The sequence below is a fragment of the Lipotes vexillifer genome, unplaced genomic scaffold (genome assembly GCF_000442215.2).
Source record: "Lipotes vexillifer unplaced genomic scaffold, Lipotes_vexillifer_v1.1 scaffold628, whole genome shotgun sequence".
In the NCBI taxonomy this organism is placed as follows: Eukaryota; Metazoa; Chordata; class Mammalia; order Artiodactyla; family Lipotidae; genus Lipotes; species Lipotes vexillifer.
In genome coordinates this window covers 1,534,175-1,550,795 of record NW_006779395.1, presented here as the reverse complement: position 1 = coordinate 1,550,795, position 16,621 = coordinate 1,534,175, and the positions used below count along the sequence as shown (strand labels likewise).

At 48.7% G+C, this 16,621-nt stretch overlaps 1 protein-coding gene across 1 annotated transcript in view; it reads right to left on the bottom strand.

The window, feature by feature from the left end:
- Window positions 1-556: 556 nt before the first annotated feature.
- CAMK1D (calcium/calmodulin dependent protein kinase ID) overlaps window positions 557-16,621 on the bottom strand; it is a 410,151-nt gene continuing 394,086 nt past the window's right edge. The window contains exons 7-11 of the mRNA XM_007452582.1: window positions 10,390-10,502; window positions 8,780-8,858; window positions 3,868-3,955; window positions 2,810-2,927; window positions 557-1,196 (exon numbers count right to left, since the gene is read on the bottom strand). Of these exons, the coding sequence (XP_007452644.1) occupies window positions 1,078-1,196; window positions 2,810-2,927; window positions 3,868-3,955; window positions 8,780-8,858; window positions 10,390-10,502 (517 nt within the window). The 3' untranslated portion in view covers window positions 557-1,077. The remainder of the gene's footprint in view (window positions 1,197-2,809; window positions 2,928-3,867; window positions 3,956-8,779; window positions 8,859-10,389; window positions 10,503-16,621) is intronic.

Here is a 16,621-nt window from a genome sequence, read left to right as displayed (position 1 = left end):
GGAGGCCATTTTCAGTTGTAAGATTAGAAATACATTTTTAAAAAACAGAGAGGTTAATTTTAAAACTGCATAGCTGAGAGCAGGGCTTCCACGCCGTCACTCCCCTTGTGAGAAACGAGAGCTGTGTGGGAAATTCACTCCAAACAAAATGGCACTGTGCTCCTTCGGCCAGGGAGGCTCTTAATAAATCTTTGCTGGGGGAGTGCGGGTCCTCTCCTTCACAGCAAGTCTAGCCTTTCGTCTTGGCAGAGCAGGCGTCTTCATTTCTGACCACTGATGGCAAGAGGCCCCAGGGTCTCCAGCTGGAGAGGGCTTTGCTGCAGAAGCTGCCAGGCAAGGTTTTCTGCAGGCCCCCTCCCACGGTGCCCGCACCCCCGGGGAGAAGACAGGCTGCAGAAGGGCTGAGTTGTCTTCTCAGAAAACTGCCCCTCCGAGGAAGAAGGGGAGAGAAGGAGAAGGAACTGAAGTAAAGTGCACTGTTCACCTCAGAAACAGATTCTTGATGGATCCTCTTATTAGAATTTTTAAAAGTACTTTTAAATTCCCTTCGGAAGAAAAAAAAAAATCTCTTAAAGGTTAACATAAAATTCTACTACTGACAAGCAAAAGGTACAGGGCACGGAAGGAAGAAATATAGCTCAAAAGGACATATTTCTTAAAAGGAAAAAAAAAACCCTAATGCACAATATTTACCGATACTTAAATAATCCAGTTGAAACCTTTTTTTGTTATGAATGAAAAAATACAACATAGACGGTTACCTCTACCGAGAAGATCGGAAACGACAGGGCTGAGGGAGAGGAACTGAGAAAGTCCATTCTGTTAGGGCTTTGCGAGACTCGTATGTACAGCACCAGATCCTATCAAATCCGCTCCCTTGAGCCAGTATACTTTGTGAGCAATGAACACTTCAGAATTGCAGTATAAAATATGGCCGTAAAAAACTTCTGTCTTCCAGTCCTGTGCAGGGAGGCGCACCGTGCAAGGTGGGATGGCTCTGGAGTGGCTGGTGGCGCTGGGGGCCTCCGAGGGCCCCCTTCCCTGGCCTCACCCCCTGGGCCCCACCTGTAGGGCCGGTCACTTGCTTCCAGAGTGCACTGTCGTCACAGTGGTGGGCCTCGGTCTCCGATCCGCTCCCATTCCTGAGACCCCTGATGAAGAGGACATGAAACTACAGAGCGTGGAGGGTGCCAGACCTGCAGGGGGACAGCAGACACAAGAAGTTCAAAGCTTCAGAAGGATCTACTCACTCCCTCTTCCCGCTGCAAGGGTTTGTCGCGGGGCACAAACTTTTATGCACTTGACTCCAAATTTTTCCCTATCCACAGGAAAACATTTGCAGTGTATCCAAATTCTTCTTAGACCCAGGTCTTCCCTCCTTGTTTCATTATAATAATAAGGATAACTGCTTTGTATTTGGATACAACATGGTTTAGCCACCATAGTATGATGGGTTCCATTTACTGAGCACTTACTACATACTAGGCATTGGGCTAGATATTGAATATATACCGTCCTTATAAGAACTGTTTATTTCTTACAACGGCGCTGAGAAGCAGGGATTTTAAGAGTGAATAAAGAATGTGATACCCCCTTCTGACCCCAGCTTGGTGTGTGGTCTGGACTCTCGGCTAAGAAGCGTTTGTGACATAGGGCACATTGAAACGGGGCTGCTGACTGAGTCCTGTGTGAACTCGGCAGCCCCCTGGCCTGGAAAAATTCCTCACGGGCTGCACCTCCAATGCTCCGCAAGCAAATGTGTTGGCATCAGAATGTTCTCACATGGGATGATCTTCCTAGCTGCAGCAGTACACCCCTCACCCCTGTCACCGTGAACTCGGTGGGCTCGAACACCGGGATAGCCATAAAGTAAATCACTAAGATGGCTTTGCTGTCAGAGCCACTGTCTGAATCTTCAAGTAAACGACAGATTGTGGGGTTTCCTTTGACCAGAGGGTGGAAAGGATTTGCCCTGAGACGTAAATGTGGGCCTAAAGCAGCGTGCAGTTGTGTCAGGGGATGCTCATGGAGATTTCCCGGGAAAACTTAAGGGCTGGACATTCCGGAATGAGGTGGGAGGGCTATTTAAAGAGGAGGGGAACCTTTTTTGAGGCAAACAGGAAGGAGTGTGATGCTCAGAGTGAGACCAAACTGAAGGGTCTCAATGATTATGGAAATGAAGGCCTACAGGGACGATCAAGGCAACTTCTCTGCAGTGCAGAGGAGCCCATGGAAAGGCCTAGTATGAGATTAAGAGAAATATAGAATGGAGAGTGGGAGAGAAAAATAAGGAGGGTGTGAGTGTGTCCCCTGTGATGTACTATCCCACGCACAGGTGAAGGACAACGAAAGCCAACGCACTTCGTATAAATTAGCTCAAATGATTCTCAGAAGAAAAAAAAAAGAAAATACATTTTAAAAGTCAATGAGATCAGACTGTCATATGAGTCTCTGCCATCCCTTCCTCAGTCCCTAAGAGTGATGCCCAATGAGAAGCAAATCAGAACATAAGGAGATGGATGAGAAAGTGTCGGGCTTTTGTCCACACACACGTGGCTGTGTGGGACTTGAGCCGCAGATTTCTTATAAATGGAAACAACAGTAGCTACGGTTGTAGAAATATGAAATAACTAAATTTGAAAAAATATTAAAAAAATAGTGAATAGGATTGTTGGGAGTATTCAATAAGATCACGTATTAACAGATCCCAACAAACAGTAGCTACTCAGCAAACGAGAGTTCCCCCTCTCTCCCTACCAGATTTGTCTCAAACGCCAGTTGGAAAGTTCTGTTTTTGCTACATACGCACAATCTTTTTGGCTGGCCAGACTGAGGCTGCTTGAAACACTTGCATTTGAACTGTCCAGGCTGCTGCCAAGATGTAGTTTTCTCATATGTCTCACGACGGCCGTGGCATTAAACGCTTGCTGGAATTTAAGAAAGGGGAAAAGCAGACAAAATATTCCAGCTAATTAGAAAAGACCGAGACTGTCTCCTATCATTTATCCTGTTACCCTAAGCAGGTCAAACTTCTGGAAACGGTCTCACGATCCACTAGAAAGGAAACTGATGTTGCCTCTTCTTCCAAAAGTACATTCATCCTTTGACCCTCTCCCCCCAAGAAAATATATTTTGGAGATGAAAAGAGTATTTTTCTTCTGACATAATACCGTAGAATATAGAGTAAACGTAAGCCAGTTCCCTCCATAATTTAAGAGAATGACTTCTAGAACAAAAGGTGTATTATAATAATAGAGTACCTTAACATATATTTTAAGCGTTTAAATTTTCTGATTATTGGTGTTTTCTCCTAAATAACAGCGTTTCCTGTGAATAAAGTAGGTCAGTGGAATTACTGTCTGTGTAGTCTCTAGTTGTTGGCTCTCGTGCAAAAACAGCCAGCTCTTAATTACCCATGCTATGAGAACATAGGGTAATGGTTTAAATCCATCACATTTTTACCAGAATGTATTGATGAGCTCAACTGAGATTTCCTGGGGTTTTTTTCCCCTTTTTATGTCACTTTAATAATAGTCAACCCTTCAAAGTTCCAGCAAAGTGAAGGAAGACAACAGGGATTATGTTCTTAAGAAACAGAAAATGAGGAAAAGCTGGCAATATTGCTATTTTTGGATCGCAGAGGGGAGATATTATTAAATCATACACTTTATCCCTCTCACACCACGATGCTCTCGTCAAGTCTTAATCCTTATCGGTTAAAATTAGCACACATTTGGGTGAGGCTATGGGGATTCTCATCAAACTCGGGGGATAGTAACACTTAGAAATAAAAAAATGCTTGAACTGTAGGGCCAGTTTCGTTTGAGTGGTTAAGTTCACTGGGAATGTAGGAGACACAGGACTTACTCTCCACTTGCTTTTGGCAAAGTTCTTCCGGATCTGGGCGCTGACCGACTCGTGGATGTTTTTGCTGAGGGCTGTGTCACCAGCGATCCTGAAATGGAGGCAAAGATGCTTCTCAAGAGGGTTTCTTGCGGGGAGGGGGGCATCTGACACTGGGCCCCAAGCTGCTTTCCTGGGGAAGCCATGTCCTGTCCCCTCCCACAGGTTTGCTGAGAGGATGGCATGTCACTGCCCCTCCAGGCTGCTTATTTCAACGCACAGCTCTTGTCTGAACGTCCATGACCCACCACCACTGCACTCCAAGCCCGGTCCCACCTCCGTACCCTGCACCCCCTCCAGGATGGGACAGCACCTTCATGGTGGGCCACCCTGCCCGGCTCCCCCTTCCTCCCCTTTTCACCCCCATTCCTGCAACATCAGAGTCCACAAGGACAACACAACCTGAATTCAGCTCCCTTCTTTCTCCCCCTCCCCCAGCTTCCCACCCGCCATGTCTCACCTCTGAGGTCTCAAGCATGTCCCCCCACCTGATCTGAGCACCAGACCCCTACCCAGGGTCTCCCCCGCAGCTTCCTCCCCCCAGCCCCTCTCTGGCATCCCCAGGATCTCTGGTCCATGGACCCGCTCACACCCGGGGCCCACTGCTCCCTTCTGGCTCCATCCCGGCTGACCTGAGCTCTGCCACGTTCCACTCCCTTCCCTCCCCCTGGGGCCCCTCACCTTCTCTGTGCTCAGTGACAGGGTTCCCAGCCTCAGCTCGGCCCTGCTTGGCACACCTACTCCTGCATTTCCTAGAAAAGTTCTCAGAACCATGTCGCCGCTGCCTTCCACTGGGTCCTTTACAACACTGGGCAATCTTTTCTCTAGTTCTTGCTTGACCTTAGTCTTCTATTAGCAGGGAGGAAGGGAGGTTTAGTTTCGACCTCCTGTCCTCAGAGTCCCCCCTCATCCTATTACTTCCTCCCTCTGCTTCATCACACCTCTTCTCTCCGCCCCCGCCCCCCGCCCTGCCCCCCATCCGTTCTTACACCTCTCTCTTCTCTCTGGGCTTACAGTCGCCAGTCTCGTTGATGAGTTGGGGGTCCCTCCAGCCCGTTCTTTTTTTTTTTTTTCCCCTCCAGCCCATTCTTCTCTCTCACATCCCTTCTCAACCTCAATGCCACCCTCGCTCTACATTTGACCGCTTGGCCTCCCCCAATCTCACAGGAAGTTGCATTTTGCTCAGTCTCTTCTGGGCTTGAAGCCATCCATCCTCCCTTTCCTTTAGCACCAAACTATTCAATTCTGAGCTGACGCCTGATGCCTCAGAAGTAATTTCTTGGATCTCGGAACTGTTAAGGGGCAGACAGATGCTGGGGACACTGACCATAATTTCTGGCTGGCAGGTAGCTGGCAGAGGCCCTCAGGTCCCAGACTCCGAGGGCCCTGCACACAGACCAGACTGGGCACAGACTGCCGTGTTCAACCAATTTAGGACGTGAGAGGAACAAGCCTGGGGCTTATTCAGATAGCAAACCAGCCCTGGATAAAAAATATGTTCCCACCACCAGCCTTTCCTTTTAGGAACCGAAAACACGGCTGGTGGACTCTGGAAGGTAAGTCTGTGCCAGGCTGGGCCTAAGTTTAGAATACCGTACAGCCTGCTATTCCCAGCTCAGAGCAAGACCCCCCTAAATAGACTCCTCTAGTTTTCCCAGCAGGGCTGAAAATACACAGCTCAGAGGATACTCAGAAACGAACCAAGGCCAGTCAGGTTTCCATTTCCAACAACTGTCAATTGCCTGCTTTCCCCAGATGCACATCAGTGAAGAGAAATGCGTGAAAGCAAATCCACCCGAGAGCCCAGGCACGAGGAAGCTGGGGAGCAGATGTCGTTATTCAGCCTCTCCTCCTGGAGGCCTCACATGAGTGTTTCCTCCTGTTTGTAACAGCTGCATCCTCAGAAAAGAAGGCCAGCTCCACCCTGGGGTGGTCAGCTCTTTCTTGGAAACCAGGGGGCAGAAGTGGTAGGAAGGATAGAATTCTCGGACTGAGCACTGACGAGGGGCAGAGCCCACTCCAAACCAAACAGGCCGGGTGGCAGGGTGGCAGGGAGACTCCCTTCCCTGTGGGTGAGCAAAAGGCTGAGAGGGGAGGAAAATGCAAATTTTCAGTTATTCTAGGAATGTTCCGTGCTCACTTCCCACAGAGCCAGGGCGCGCTGCCGCTGGGTGAGAACCAAGCGGGGCACACGGTGGCCCAGAGGCCGCTGTTAAACACTCTTCCTGGAGGTAACGCCACCTCGGCTCACGACAGCTCACGGCCTTCCTCAAACAGGCAACTGCGCGGGGATACACATATATGTAGAGCTGATTCACTTTGTTCTGCAGCAGCAACTAACACAACCATGTAAATTATACTCCAATAAAGGTGTTAAAAAAAAAAGAAAGAAAGAAAGAAAGAAAGAAAAGAGAGGAAAGAACTTAAAAAAATAGGCACCGCGATCACGCTGCTGCTCCCGTCGGCCAGGGATCACGTGGGATGCTCAGCACGCCCAGCTTCAGCATCATTCACCCACAAGACCGGAGGCATGGAGTCTTAGCACTGGAAGGGACCTTGGATGCCACCCTGACTGTCCTAGGAACTGAACAACGCCCCTGAGACAGAAGACTTCCCTTATGAATCCGCACACACACACACATGTAAAGCTACAGGCACCCCCATTTCATCTGGGTCTCCCGACTCGCTCTCGCTTCCCCGTCTTTGCCTCTAACCTAACAAAGGACGTGGCGTTTATATCAATTCCGCCCCATCAGGCCTGCCTGGCTCTCCACGCACAGATCGCTAAGCTCTTCCCCTCGCCTTTGGGTGTTTTTGTGTTTCGTACACGGTCTGTCCTACCTGCACGGCTCTGACTGTACGCTTTTCTAGTCACCTGCTCAAGACAGGCTTGGTGATGCCTGGTGGGTATCCCAAACTCCTGGGATCCATCCCAGTTCCTGTGGCCGCCGCAGCTTGGCTGGCTGGAATCCGGGGAGGGGAGGGTCTCCATGAACGCTGAGGAGGGTGCACAGTTGAAGCCCCCCTGGCTGGCCCAGCCTGGAATCCCCGCCCTACCCTGGACGGCCCGGGGACAGGCTTCTCACAGCGCGAGGCTGGCATCTCCGTGAAGTCCTGCTTGATTCTGAGCCCACCTTGCCCCTCGGCCAGGCCCCTGACAGTGAAACTGACCTTTCTCTTCTTTGTTTTTTTTCCAAAAATGTCTGGTGAAGGAGAGATGAGGTTTTAACTGGCCTTCCTGCCTTCCACAGAGTGAGGCTGGATCAGTGAACGAGTTCTAGGAAGCAAATCACTTCCCTTCTTTTGAGGTCACTTTCCTCCTCTCTAAGATAACCTCAAAAGCCTCCTACATGAAAGATAAATAAGTACTGCGGTTGTAATGTACAACCGGGTGACAACGGTTAACGCTGCTTTATGGCATACTTGAAAGTTGTTAAGAGTAAATCCTGAAAGTTCTCGCCACAAGGCAAACATTTTTTGTAACTAACATTAGGCAATGGATATTAAGTAAACTTATTGTGGTAGTCATTTTGCAACATATACGGATGCCAAGTTATTATGCTCTAACACCTTAAACTTATACAGTGCTGCATGCCAACTATCTCTCTGTAAAACTGGGAAAAAGTCTCATACAGCTGTAAAAGCCAACTGTTTATAAAATAAGAAAAACTTTCATATCTTCGCTGTCACATACTTTGACCTATCATCCAAAGTGACTTATTAAAAAAATATCAGGCTGACACACAATCAAAACTGCCTCCTTTTCAGAAAATTCCTTCCTTCCCCTTTCCTTCTCCTGTCAGTTTGGGGTAAAGAGCATCATTTTGGAATCTGACAGTTCTGCCTGGAAACATTTCTGGCTTTGCTGTTAGCTAGTTGTGTCCTGTTGGCTAAGTTTCTTTATCTTTCTACATATATTTCCTTATCTCAGAAATGGAGACAAAAGTCTACCTTACAGGATTATCGTAAAGGAAGAAATGCGGTGATATTTTAATATGATTAGCACAGGGCCTGGGACATCATAGATGATAAATGACGGCTGTTATTATACATTAAAATTCTGTGAAACTCATCAGGAAAGGACCTTGGGCAGGTCCCCTTTGGAAGGTTAATCAGCATATGAGCATCCGGAGAAATTGCTGCAGGAGACGAGACGGTAGAATCAACAGGGAACAGTGTTCTAGAGGACTGGTTGGGGCGGATTTCTCCTGAAGTCAAGGGTCTGCGCATTGTATCGGCTATTTTACTACTCCTGGCCTTTGTTTCAAAAAGGAGGCTCACGGTGCTTTAATAAGAAGAGCTTAATGACGCAACTGCTACGTGCCTGATGCACTAAACCCTTTCTGTGTGTGCAGGATCTCAGTCACTGCTTACTTCAATCCTGTAAACTAGGTATTGTTATTCTCACTTTAAAGATGAGAAAATTCAGGCTCAGAGAAGTATAAACCCAAAGTCACTGGGTTCAACCCTAGTAAGTGGCACAAAAACAAGGTGGCCTCAGGGCACCGCAGGAAATGTAGTCCAGGATGTCGTAAACTATCAGCTCATCCCTCTGGAGGTGAAGAAACACTAACTTGAAGAGCATCTTAAAAGGAAAAGAACACGTGACCTCAATTCACTTACGGACTGAATAATAAGTTCAAGGAATAAGACTCCACTCTTAATGCCTCCTTTGGGAATCACCTTAACTAGAAATGATCCTAAAACACTTCACATGAAGCGAAAAAGCTATGGCTATCTTTTGTGCATCTGCAATTAGTGCCTTCAGAAGACTGTGTCCTCGAAAGCCACCGGCCAGATGGGATGCAAGCTTCACCCGTGGCTTTCACAACGAAGCCCCAGCTGACCGGCCTCTCTAGTGGGTGATTCTTCTTACCACGGGTGCCGAGCTGCCTGCTCGCATGTGTATCTTTTATTTGGATCTTTCTCCATCAGGCTCCGAATGAAGTCTTTTGCTGTTCAAAAGGAAGGCACAAGAGGGGGAGTCAGTATGTGGCTTGAGATATGACAATATGATACCAGGGTGCCTCTGTGGGTATCAAGGGTACCATGGAAACACGAGATCAGCCTTCCATGGACACTCGGGACCTGGGACAAAAAGGCAGGTGGTACCAGCATCTGGGGAAAAGGGAAGACAAGGTTTGGGTTTCTGAGTGGTGACCCAGTGAACGAGGAGGCAGCCCAGCCAGGCCTGGGACCCTGCCTTCCCAGCTCGAAGTCCCTCCCCACTGGCAGCTAGTGGCGCCTTTGTTTCAGGGAAAAGGTGAAATATCTTTGTCACCAGGTGCCTCTCACTCAGCTCACTGCTGCCTTAGGGAGCTGTTTTGTTGACGTCCTCACGTTAGGAGCTCACTGATTCAACAAAGTCGCCCGAGCACCCACTGTGGATGCACAGTCCTCCAGAAGCCCCCTCTGCAGCCCCCGTGGGTGATTACAAACAGCGAGCAGGAAATTACGGTGCAGGAGATGTGCCCTTGTGGGGAGGCAAAACTGCTTGGAGGCCCAGGACCAGGTATGACCCAGAGCAGGACACTGAGAACATGAGAGGTTGGGACCCAGAACCAGAAGATGACACGTGCCAGGCAGGAAATCTGTCACCTTGTGGCGTCTGGCAGCTCACTGCCCACAGGGCTGGACTTCTGGGGGACAGCTGGGGCCCTTCCTGACTCAGAAGTAAACTACTCCCCATGTGGCTCTTTCCTGCAAGCTTTGGAGAACTATATAGCCCAGTCCCAGGTTTTGGAAGATTGAGGAAGAAAGCAGGGCATTTCCAGTTAGGAGGAAATAACACAAATAATAAAATGGGATATTTGAATAGCTCATTCATTATTTCATATGATCCTTACACCACCCACCAGGGTGGGAGTGGTATTATTGCCATCCTCATCTTGTCAGGGAGGAAACTGAGGCTGGAGACATTCCATCCGCTTACGTGAGCCCTGGGTCTGATTTTTATCCCTGACGAGGAAAAATGGTGAACTTCCCTGAGAATGTTTTGTGTGGCACAGTAGCTGAGACTCAGGCTCTGGAGTGAGGGCGTGGGTTCAAACCCCAGCTCTGCCACTTACTAGCTGTTATTTCACCTTCTGGGGCCTCAGTTTCCTCATCTGCCAAATGGGACTAATAGTAATCCCCACCTGATAGGCTATCCTGAGGACTGGGTGAACTAGGCACACGTGTGGAGTTTAGAGTGCACAGCACACAGTAAGTAAGCTCAATGAACTCGAGCTAATACTGTCCCACTCCAGAGCACCCAGATCAGCGTATGGCCAGGAGTGGTGGAGGAGTGAGTCCCCATCCCTCAGCCTGGCTCAGGGCACGTGTCCCACACGTGTCCCAACCTCTCCTCGCTTCTCAAGTCAAATCTAAGTGCGTAGCATCCTCGGGAGCCTCAGGACCGTTCTGAGCCCCCGGGGACTGTTGGAGACTCAGGTGGGCTGGGTGTCGGGGTCCCAGGAGCCGCCCACCAGGAGCCGAGAGACCTACCGGAGTCAGAGATGTCATCCCAGTAGGGGGAGTCGAATTCATATTCCGCCTTGAGAATCTGCTCAAAGAGCTTGGAGTCATTTTCATCATAGAAAGGAGGGTAGCCGCAGAGCCTGGAAGACAAGCGGATCTCTTGTGAGGATCTGAACCGGCTGAGGACCCAACACCACGTGGTGGCTTGACATCCTGCCTGGGAGGAAGAGCTGTCTTCACTGGAGTGGAGGAAGCCTGCACCGTGTGTGCTACAGACACAGTCTCAGCAAAGGACCCACATGTTCTCTGGGCACACATGGCACAGAAGTAAAATTGTGACTTCACAGGTAGCTAAAAGGGTTAACCCTGGTGGTGACTTTACATTGTGTTACATCGACTTTACAAAGCGTTACATCTTAACGCTTTGCACGTTATTCACCAGAGTCCTGCACGCCCTGAACACCTACCAGGCCGCCCTCTGTGTATAAACGTTATTGATCTTACTGCCTGGGACATGGTCCCTAATAGATGATGGGTTAGTGAAACAAACAAAATATATGTTTGGTATACATTTCAAAACCTTTCCAGGTTCATTTTTACTTAATAAAATCATCAGAGGAAGAAAGGGAAATTTTATACACTTGAGTCACCAAATTGCCACAAGTGGCCCCAAACTGCAGAGTATCACCCTACCATGCCCAATTCAGGTATCTGGAAGGTTACAGTTTTGCCCATTAATATGCAATAAGCAGAAGTGACATAAATTTTAATACCATGACCCTTTTTCCACTGAACTGTTTCAAAGTTGATTTTTAAAAGATCGTATGGGAATTCCCTGGTGGTCGAGTGGTTAGGATTCGGCACTTTCATTGCCGAGGGCGTGGGTTTGATCCCCGGTTGGGGAACTAAGATCCTGCAAGACACATGGCACGGCCAAAAAACATTTAAGAAAGGAAAAAAAAAGAGGATACTAGGATGTTGGTGCAAGAAACTTCTAGTTCTAGAGGTACTGACAGTCATAATAGAAGTAGGAATTTTTGTTAAATACCCCAAATACAATTCGTGCCATGAAACGGTGGGTTCTCACTCCCAGGTCTGCTACGGGCTCTGAGATGACCTTTACCATTAAAGGCCAATGATGCATTTTCTGGACCAAAATGTCCTCATCTAAACACGAAGAGGCCAGACTAGAAAATTCCTAATATTCTTTCTGGCTTTAAGATGCTGTGGGTCTATGCTTCCTCCCCCAATTTGTTTCGCTGGTCCATACTTGAGGCCCACAGCGGGCAGGCAGGGGCAGCCTCTGGTTGGGACTGGACATCGGGAAGGGGTGAGACTGAGGCTGCGGCCATAAGTGACGGACAGAGCAGAGGGCAAGGCTGGATTCTGGAAGGCCAAGCGCAAAGCTGGATGGCGCAGAACTTGGTTCCGGGCCCAAGACAACCCACAGGGCGGCAGCAGCCACAGCGAGAGAGTCCCGCCCCCAGATGAGCTCTGAATCTTCCCACGCAGCCCAACTTTGTTCAAAGCACAGCTACAGCCTAGAGACCAGTTTAATGAGAACAAGTGAACGGGAATCAACAGACTCCAGGCCTTCGAGGGATTTAGGCTGCCAGCAAGTAAGAAATTTAACGTAGGTTCAAAACACAGCTTTTAGTACAAATTTTCAGTCGCTCCTGCCGCCCTACACAGCATAACTGGTCGTGCTGCACAGGGGAACGGCCGATGACACTTTTAAAGGCTGTGAGACATTCTGTGGGCTGATAAGATTCAGAATCATCTATCTCTACAAGGTTGATTTAGGGGCTAAGTGCCTGGAAAATTTCATTTTTAAAGATTTTCTGCTTTTGGCGAAGTAAGAGCCAGTGCTTCTGAAACCACGAGGCACATATTTCACTACCCAGGAAAGCCTGCAGCTGAGAGATGGATACGGAAATGTTTCCCATAATGAGGATTTGGGCTAAATGAAATGTGCATATTAGGAAAAGCAGACAGGGCAAAATGCTAGTTCATCTCGGAAAATAACGAAATTTTAGATATGTGAGGTTTTTGTTTATTAACAACGGACTGTGTTTTACTTTATAGCTTGGCTTTCTTTTCAAGGAAAAAAAATCTTCAAGAAAATTCCAAGGAAGATTTAATCTTCCTGTGCCAATTTTCTTAAAGTAATCCTGATTTCTTCTGGTTTTAGCTCCTCTTTTTGGGGGGGAGGGGGAGTAAAGAACACTGTGTTTGTGTGTCTGTACTGAGGATGGAAGGAAAGAAAACGGATGGAGTTTAGGGACTAAGTTAAAATTAAGAAAGAAAATTTTTAAATAAGGGCTGAAACAGAACAGAAGGGCAAGGAGAAGTTGTAGAATCTTCCTCAGATCTAGAAGATTCAGAGTTCCCTGGTCAGGCTATTTCGTGAGCAGGTTTGTGTGGTGGGTTCAATTAGGAGAAATGACTTTGAGTTGTTTCTATCTCCATATACAGAATGCTGACTTCCGTGGTCCTGGATCCACCCATTTGCAGATTTCATCTCTGCGTTCATATTTCACATTATCAGACCATTTAAATAATCTACAGATGATCTCACTGTGGGTTCTCAAAGACGATAAAGCCACTCCCAATTGTTCTGGGCCTAAAAGCCCATGGTGCAGAATAACATCTAAACTTGACAACCCAACAACAGATGGTCACGCCCAACACGGGCAACTCGCCTTCATGGGCTCATCCATCACGTCCATCCCAGCCTCAGGATGGCCATCTAGGGAGAATGCTCCCACCTCCTGTCTTCCCTTTGCTAATTAGTCTGCCATCTCATCTACCTTGGCACACTTACACAAACATACTACTAGATTCTAGTGCAGCTTCGACTGAGCACTTATTTGGGGTCAAAAACTGCACCAAGGTGCTTCGCTGTATTATCTCACTTAAACTTCACTCCCCCAGGCACTTCCCTGGCGGTCCAGTGGTTGGGACTCTGCATTTCCATTGCAGGGGGCACGGGTTCAATCCCTGGTCGGGGAACTAGATCCCGCATGCCGCGTGGTGCGTGGTGTGGCCAAAAAAAAGGATTAAAAAAAATAAAATTAAAAAAATATTAAAAAATACAGAAAAACGAAAACAAAAAACCCCTCACTCCCCCCAGAGGTGTGCTTCCCCAACACCTTCCCTGTGTCCTTCAGAGCCACCCTCTGCTCTGCTCTGTCCCCGGGAGGCTGACCTGTACGGAGGGTTGACTGAGGGTTGAACTCCCTGGCGTCTGGTAGGGGGTTGGCCAGTGGGGGCCCCAGGGGAGATGAGGGAGGAAGGAGGAAGTCAGGGCAGGGTGAGTGTTGTCCTGAGCCTTCCCATCCAGCGCTCAGGCTGGTTATACCCCTGGGCTGAGGGCCAGGCTGCTCTCAAGGGAGGGGACTCTACCAGACTCCCTTGGGTGTGGTAACTGCTTTCTCCCTCCCCCAATCACCGAGGGTCTAAGGGTGCTTACGGCTCAGCTGCTATAAATCTCAAGGTCCCAGTGCTATTCCTTGTGGTCCCCTCACACCAGATCCGTGTATACAGTCCCTCATACAATTTGCATTTTAAAGGTAGAGAAACGGGGCTTCCCTGGTGACGCAGTGGTTAAGAATCCGCCTGCCAAGGCAGGGGACATGGGTTCGAGCCCTGGTCCGGGAAGATCCCACATGCCGTGGAGCAACTAAGCCCACGCACCACAACTACTGAGCCTGCACTCTAGAGCCCGCAAGCCACAACTACTGAGCCTGAGTGCTACAACTACTGAAGCCCGTGTGCCTAGAGCCCGTGCTCCACAACAAGAGAAGCCACCGCAGTGAGAGGCCCACGCACCGCAACTAAGAGCAGCCCATGCTCGTCACAACTAGAGAAACCCTCGGGCAGCAACGAAGACCCAACGCAGCCAAAATTAAATAAATAAAATAAATAAATTTATATTTTAAAAATAAAATAAAAAAATAAAGGCAGAGAAACTAACTTGCAGCAAAGTCAGGACGCCAGCCTCTACCTGTCTGATTCCGGGTCTGTGTTCTTAACTGTTTTGCCTGTTCACTAAAGGGAAGGAGGCTTGAGAAATGAACCTTATGTTTCAGTCTTGACTTTGAATTCTCTCTGTAGGCCATTTCATTTGCCCACCGGTCCCTTCATCTGCCAACAGAACCTGGCGACTGGACGCTAATTCCCCAACCTCACTTCCCACACTCTGGGTCTAGCAGCTAAGATGCTTGGGGTTGGTTCACTGCCCACTGGGCACTTTCTGTTTCTGGACCAAGGTAAAGGTATGCACTCTACCTGGGCTGCCCTCCCCTGGCCCCTTCCATCGACTCTGGCACACCCCTGGAGACCATGTTACTAGTAAGACCCAGTGCCGTGCTGCCAGGTGGGGTCGGTGCCCTGATCTGTGTCCCCACGGCAGCGGACAGAGCTCCGTGGTGACACTTCCTACACTGTACGCTGCCCTGACCTGCCCACAAGCTCCTTAAGGCAGGACCATGTCTTATGTCTTACTTTTGTCTTTGGATTTTCAGTGTCCAGCCCAGGGTCTACCCATGGCAGATTCTGGGTAAATGTTTGGATGAACAAAGATGCTCTCGAAAAAGAGGCTTCATCGTTGGCTGTTGAGCCCCCTGGATGGGCTCTGAAACAGAGACATGGATGATGGATGAAGGATAGCCCACCACTGCCCAGGCCAGGTAGCTGTCAAAGTTCCCACCTACCCCGACTCCTCCCTCCTGTACCTCACCCCTCTCAGGAGGTGGCAAAAAAGCAATGCTCTGTGTCATTGACAGATGTTCCAGAAGAACCCAGCGTGCAGGGCCAGGTGCTGGGGGCAACCTGGCCTGTGTTTGTAGACAGAATGCACTGGGTTATCTAAAATGCCACTTGTGTCTTGTGGACAAGGTTCATAAGGAGAAGGTTTTCCATGAAGAGCACTTTTAACATAAATGAATGTGAAAATTGGCCATGGCCAACCATGGCTGACTCACAAGGGCACAGTTATTCTTGGAAAATGAAATGCTGTGATAGCATAAGAGCTCCTGCTGAGAGGTCCTGAGACTTGACTGTGGTAATTATGCTACATTAAGGGACGTTCTTCCTCCTTGCTTGCCCTCGGCCATGTATTTGCGTCCCTATAAAAATGGACACCTGCTGAAAAGATTTGCAAATAATGATCAGTTGTTACCTCTTTTCCCCTTTTATGTAACTTTATTGTCCTAATTCACCTCAACCTTCTATGTTCTTGCTTATTTCTCGGACCTCTGAATTACAGATTTAAGGTTCTGCCGTTCCTTACAGCTTTTGGTACCAGAGACAGACACAGAGAAGACGGGAAGGAGCTGGTATCAGAAGTGCTGGTAGGCAATGAGATGTCACCTGTTGGGACGGCTATGATCAGAATAATAGAAGTTAACAAGTGTGGGGATGTGGAGAAAATGGAACTCTGGTGCACCGTTGGTGGGAATGCAATATGGTGCAGCCACTATGGAAAATGTTACGGAGGTTTCTCAAAAAATTAAAAATGGAACTACCATGTGATCCAGGAATCCCTCTTCTGGATATATTCCCAAAGAAAATGAAATCAGTGCCTTGAAGAGATATGCATGCTCCCAAGTTCACTGCAGCATTATTCACTATAGCCAAGACATGAAAACAATCTGTGTGTCCACTGATGATGGATAAATGGATAAAGGTGTAGACAGGGAAGCCATACAGGCAGGCGGCTGGCTTTGCAGCTGTGAGGAAGGTGGCTTTGAGGCAGAAGACAAGTTAGCAGCTGTGCTCTGGCAAAGGAAGGACAGGATGGCGCAGGTGGTGGTAGCTGGATCGGGGGAACAGATTCTAAAAGAGTTCAGAGGGAAAGCCGGGAAGATTAGGTGATCAGCGGCGTGGAGAGGGAAGGCCAGGATGCCTCCCAGGTCCCCAGCACACACACGGGGGCTGCCGTCAACCGTGGTGGAGAACACAGGGGTAAGGGTGGGTCTGAGGGTGGCCCCGACACGTCACTGTGGCACCTGGCAATTAAAACTTCTCTTTTCAGTGGACATGGTCCCCCCTTGGGGAAGCAGCTCTGGGCAGTTGTGTCCTTACAGTTAGAAAATCAACACCTAATGTTCCACCCCAGCCTGGCTTCTGGAAAGACAGATGGCAGGAGCATGCTTGGGACCATTGTGGCCTGTCGGGGGGAGAGAAGGATGGAGAAAAGTGAACGTGGGTCTCTACTCAACCAAGTCCCACTATGGTCACATCCAGTGGCCTTTGT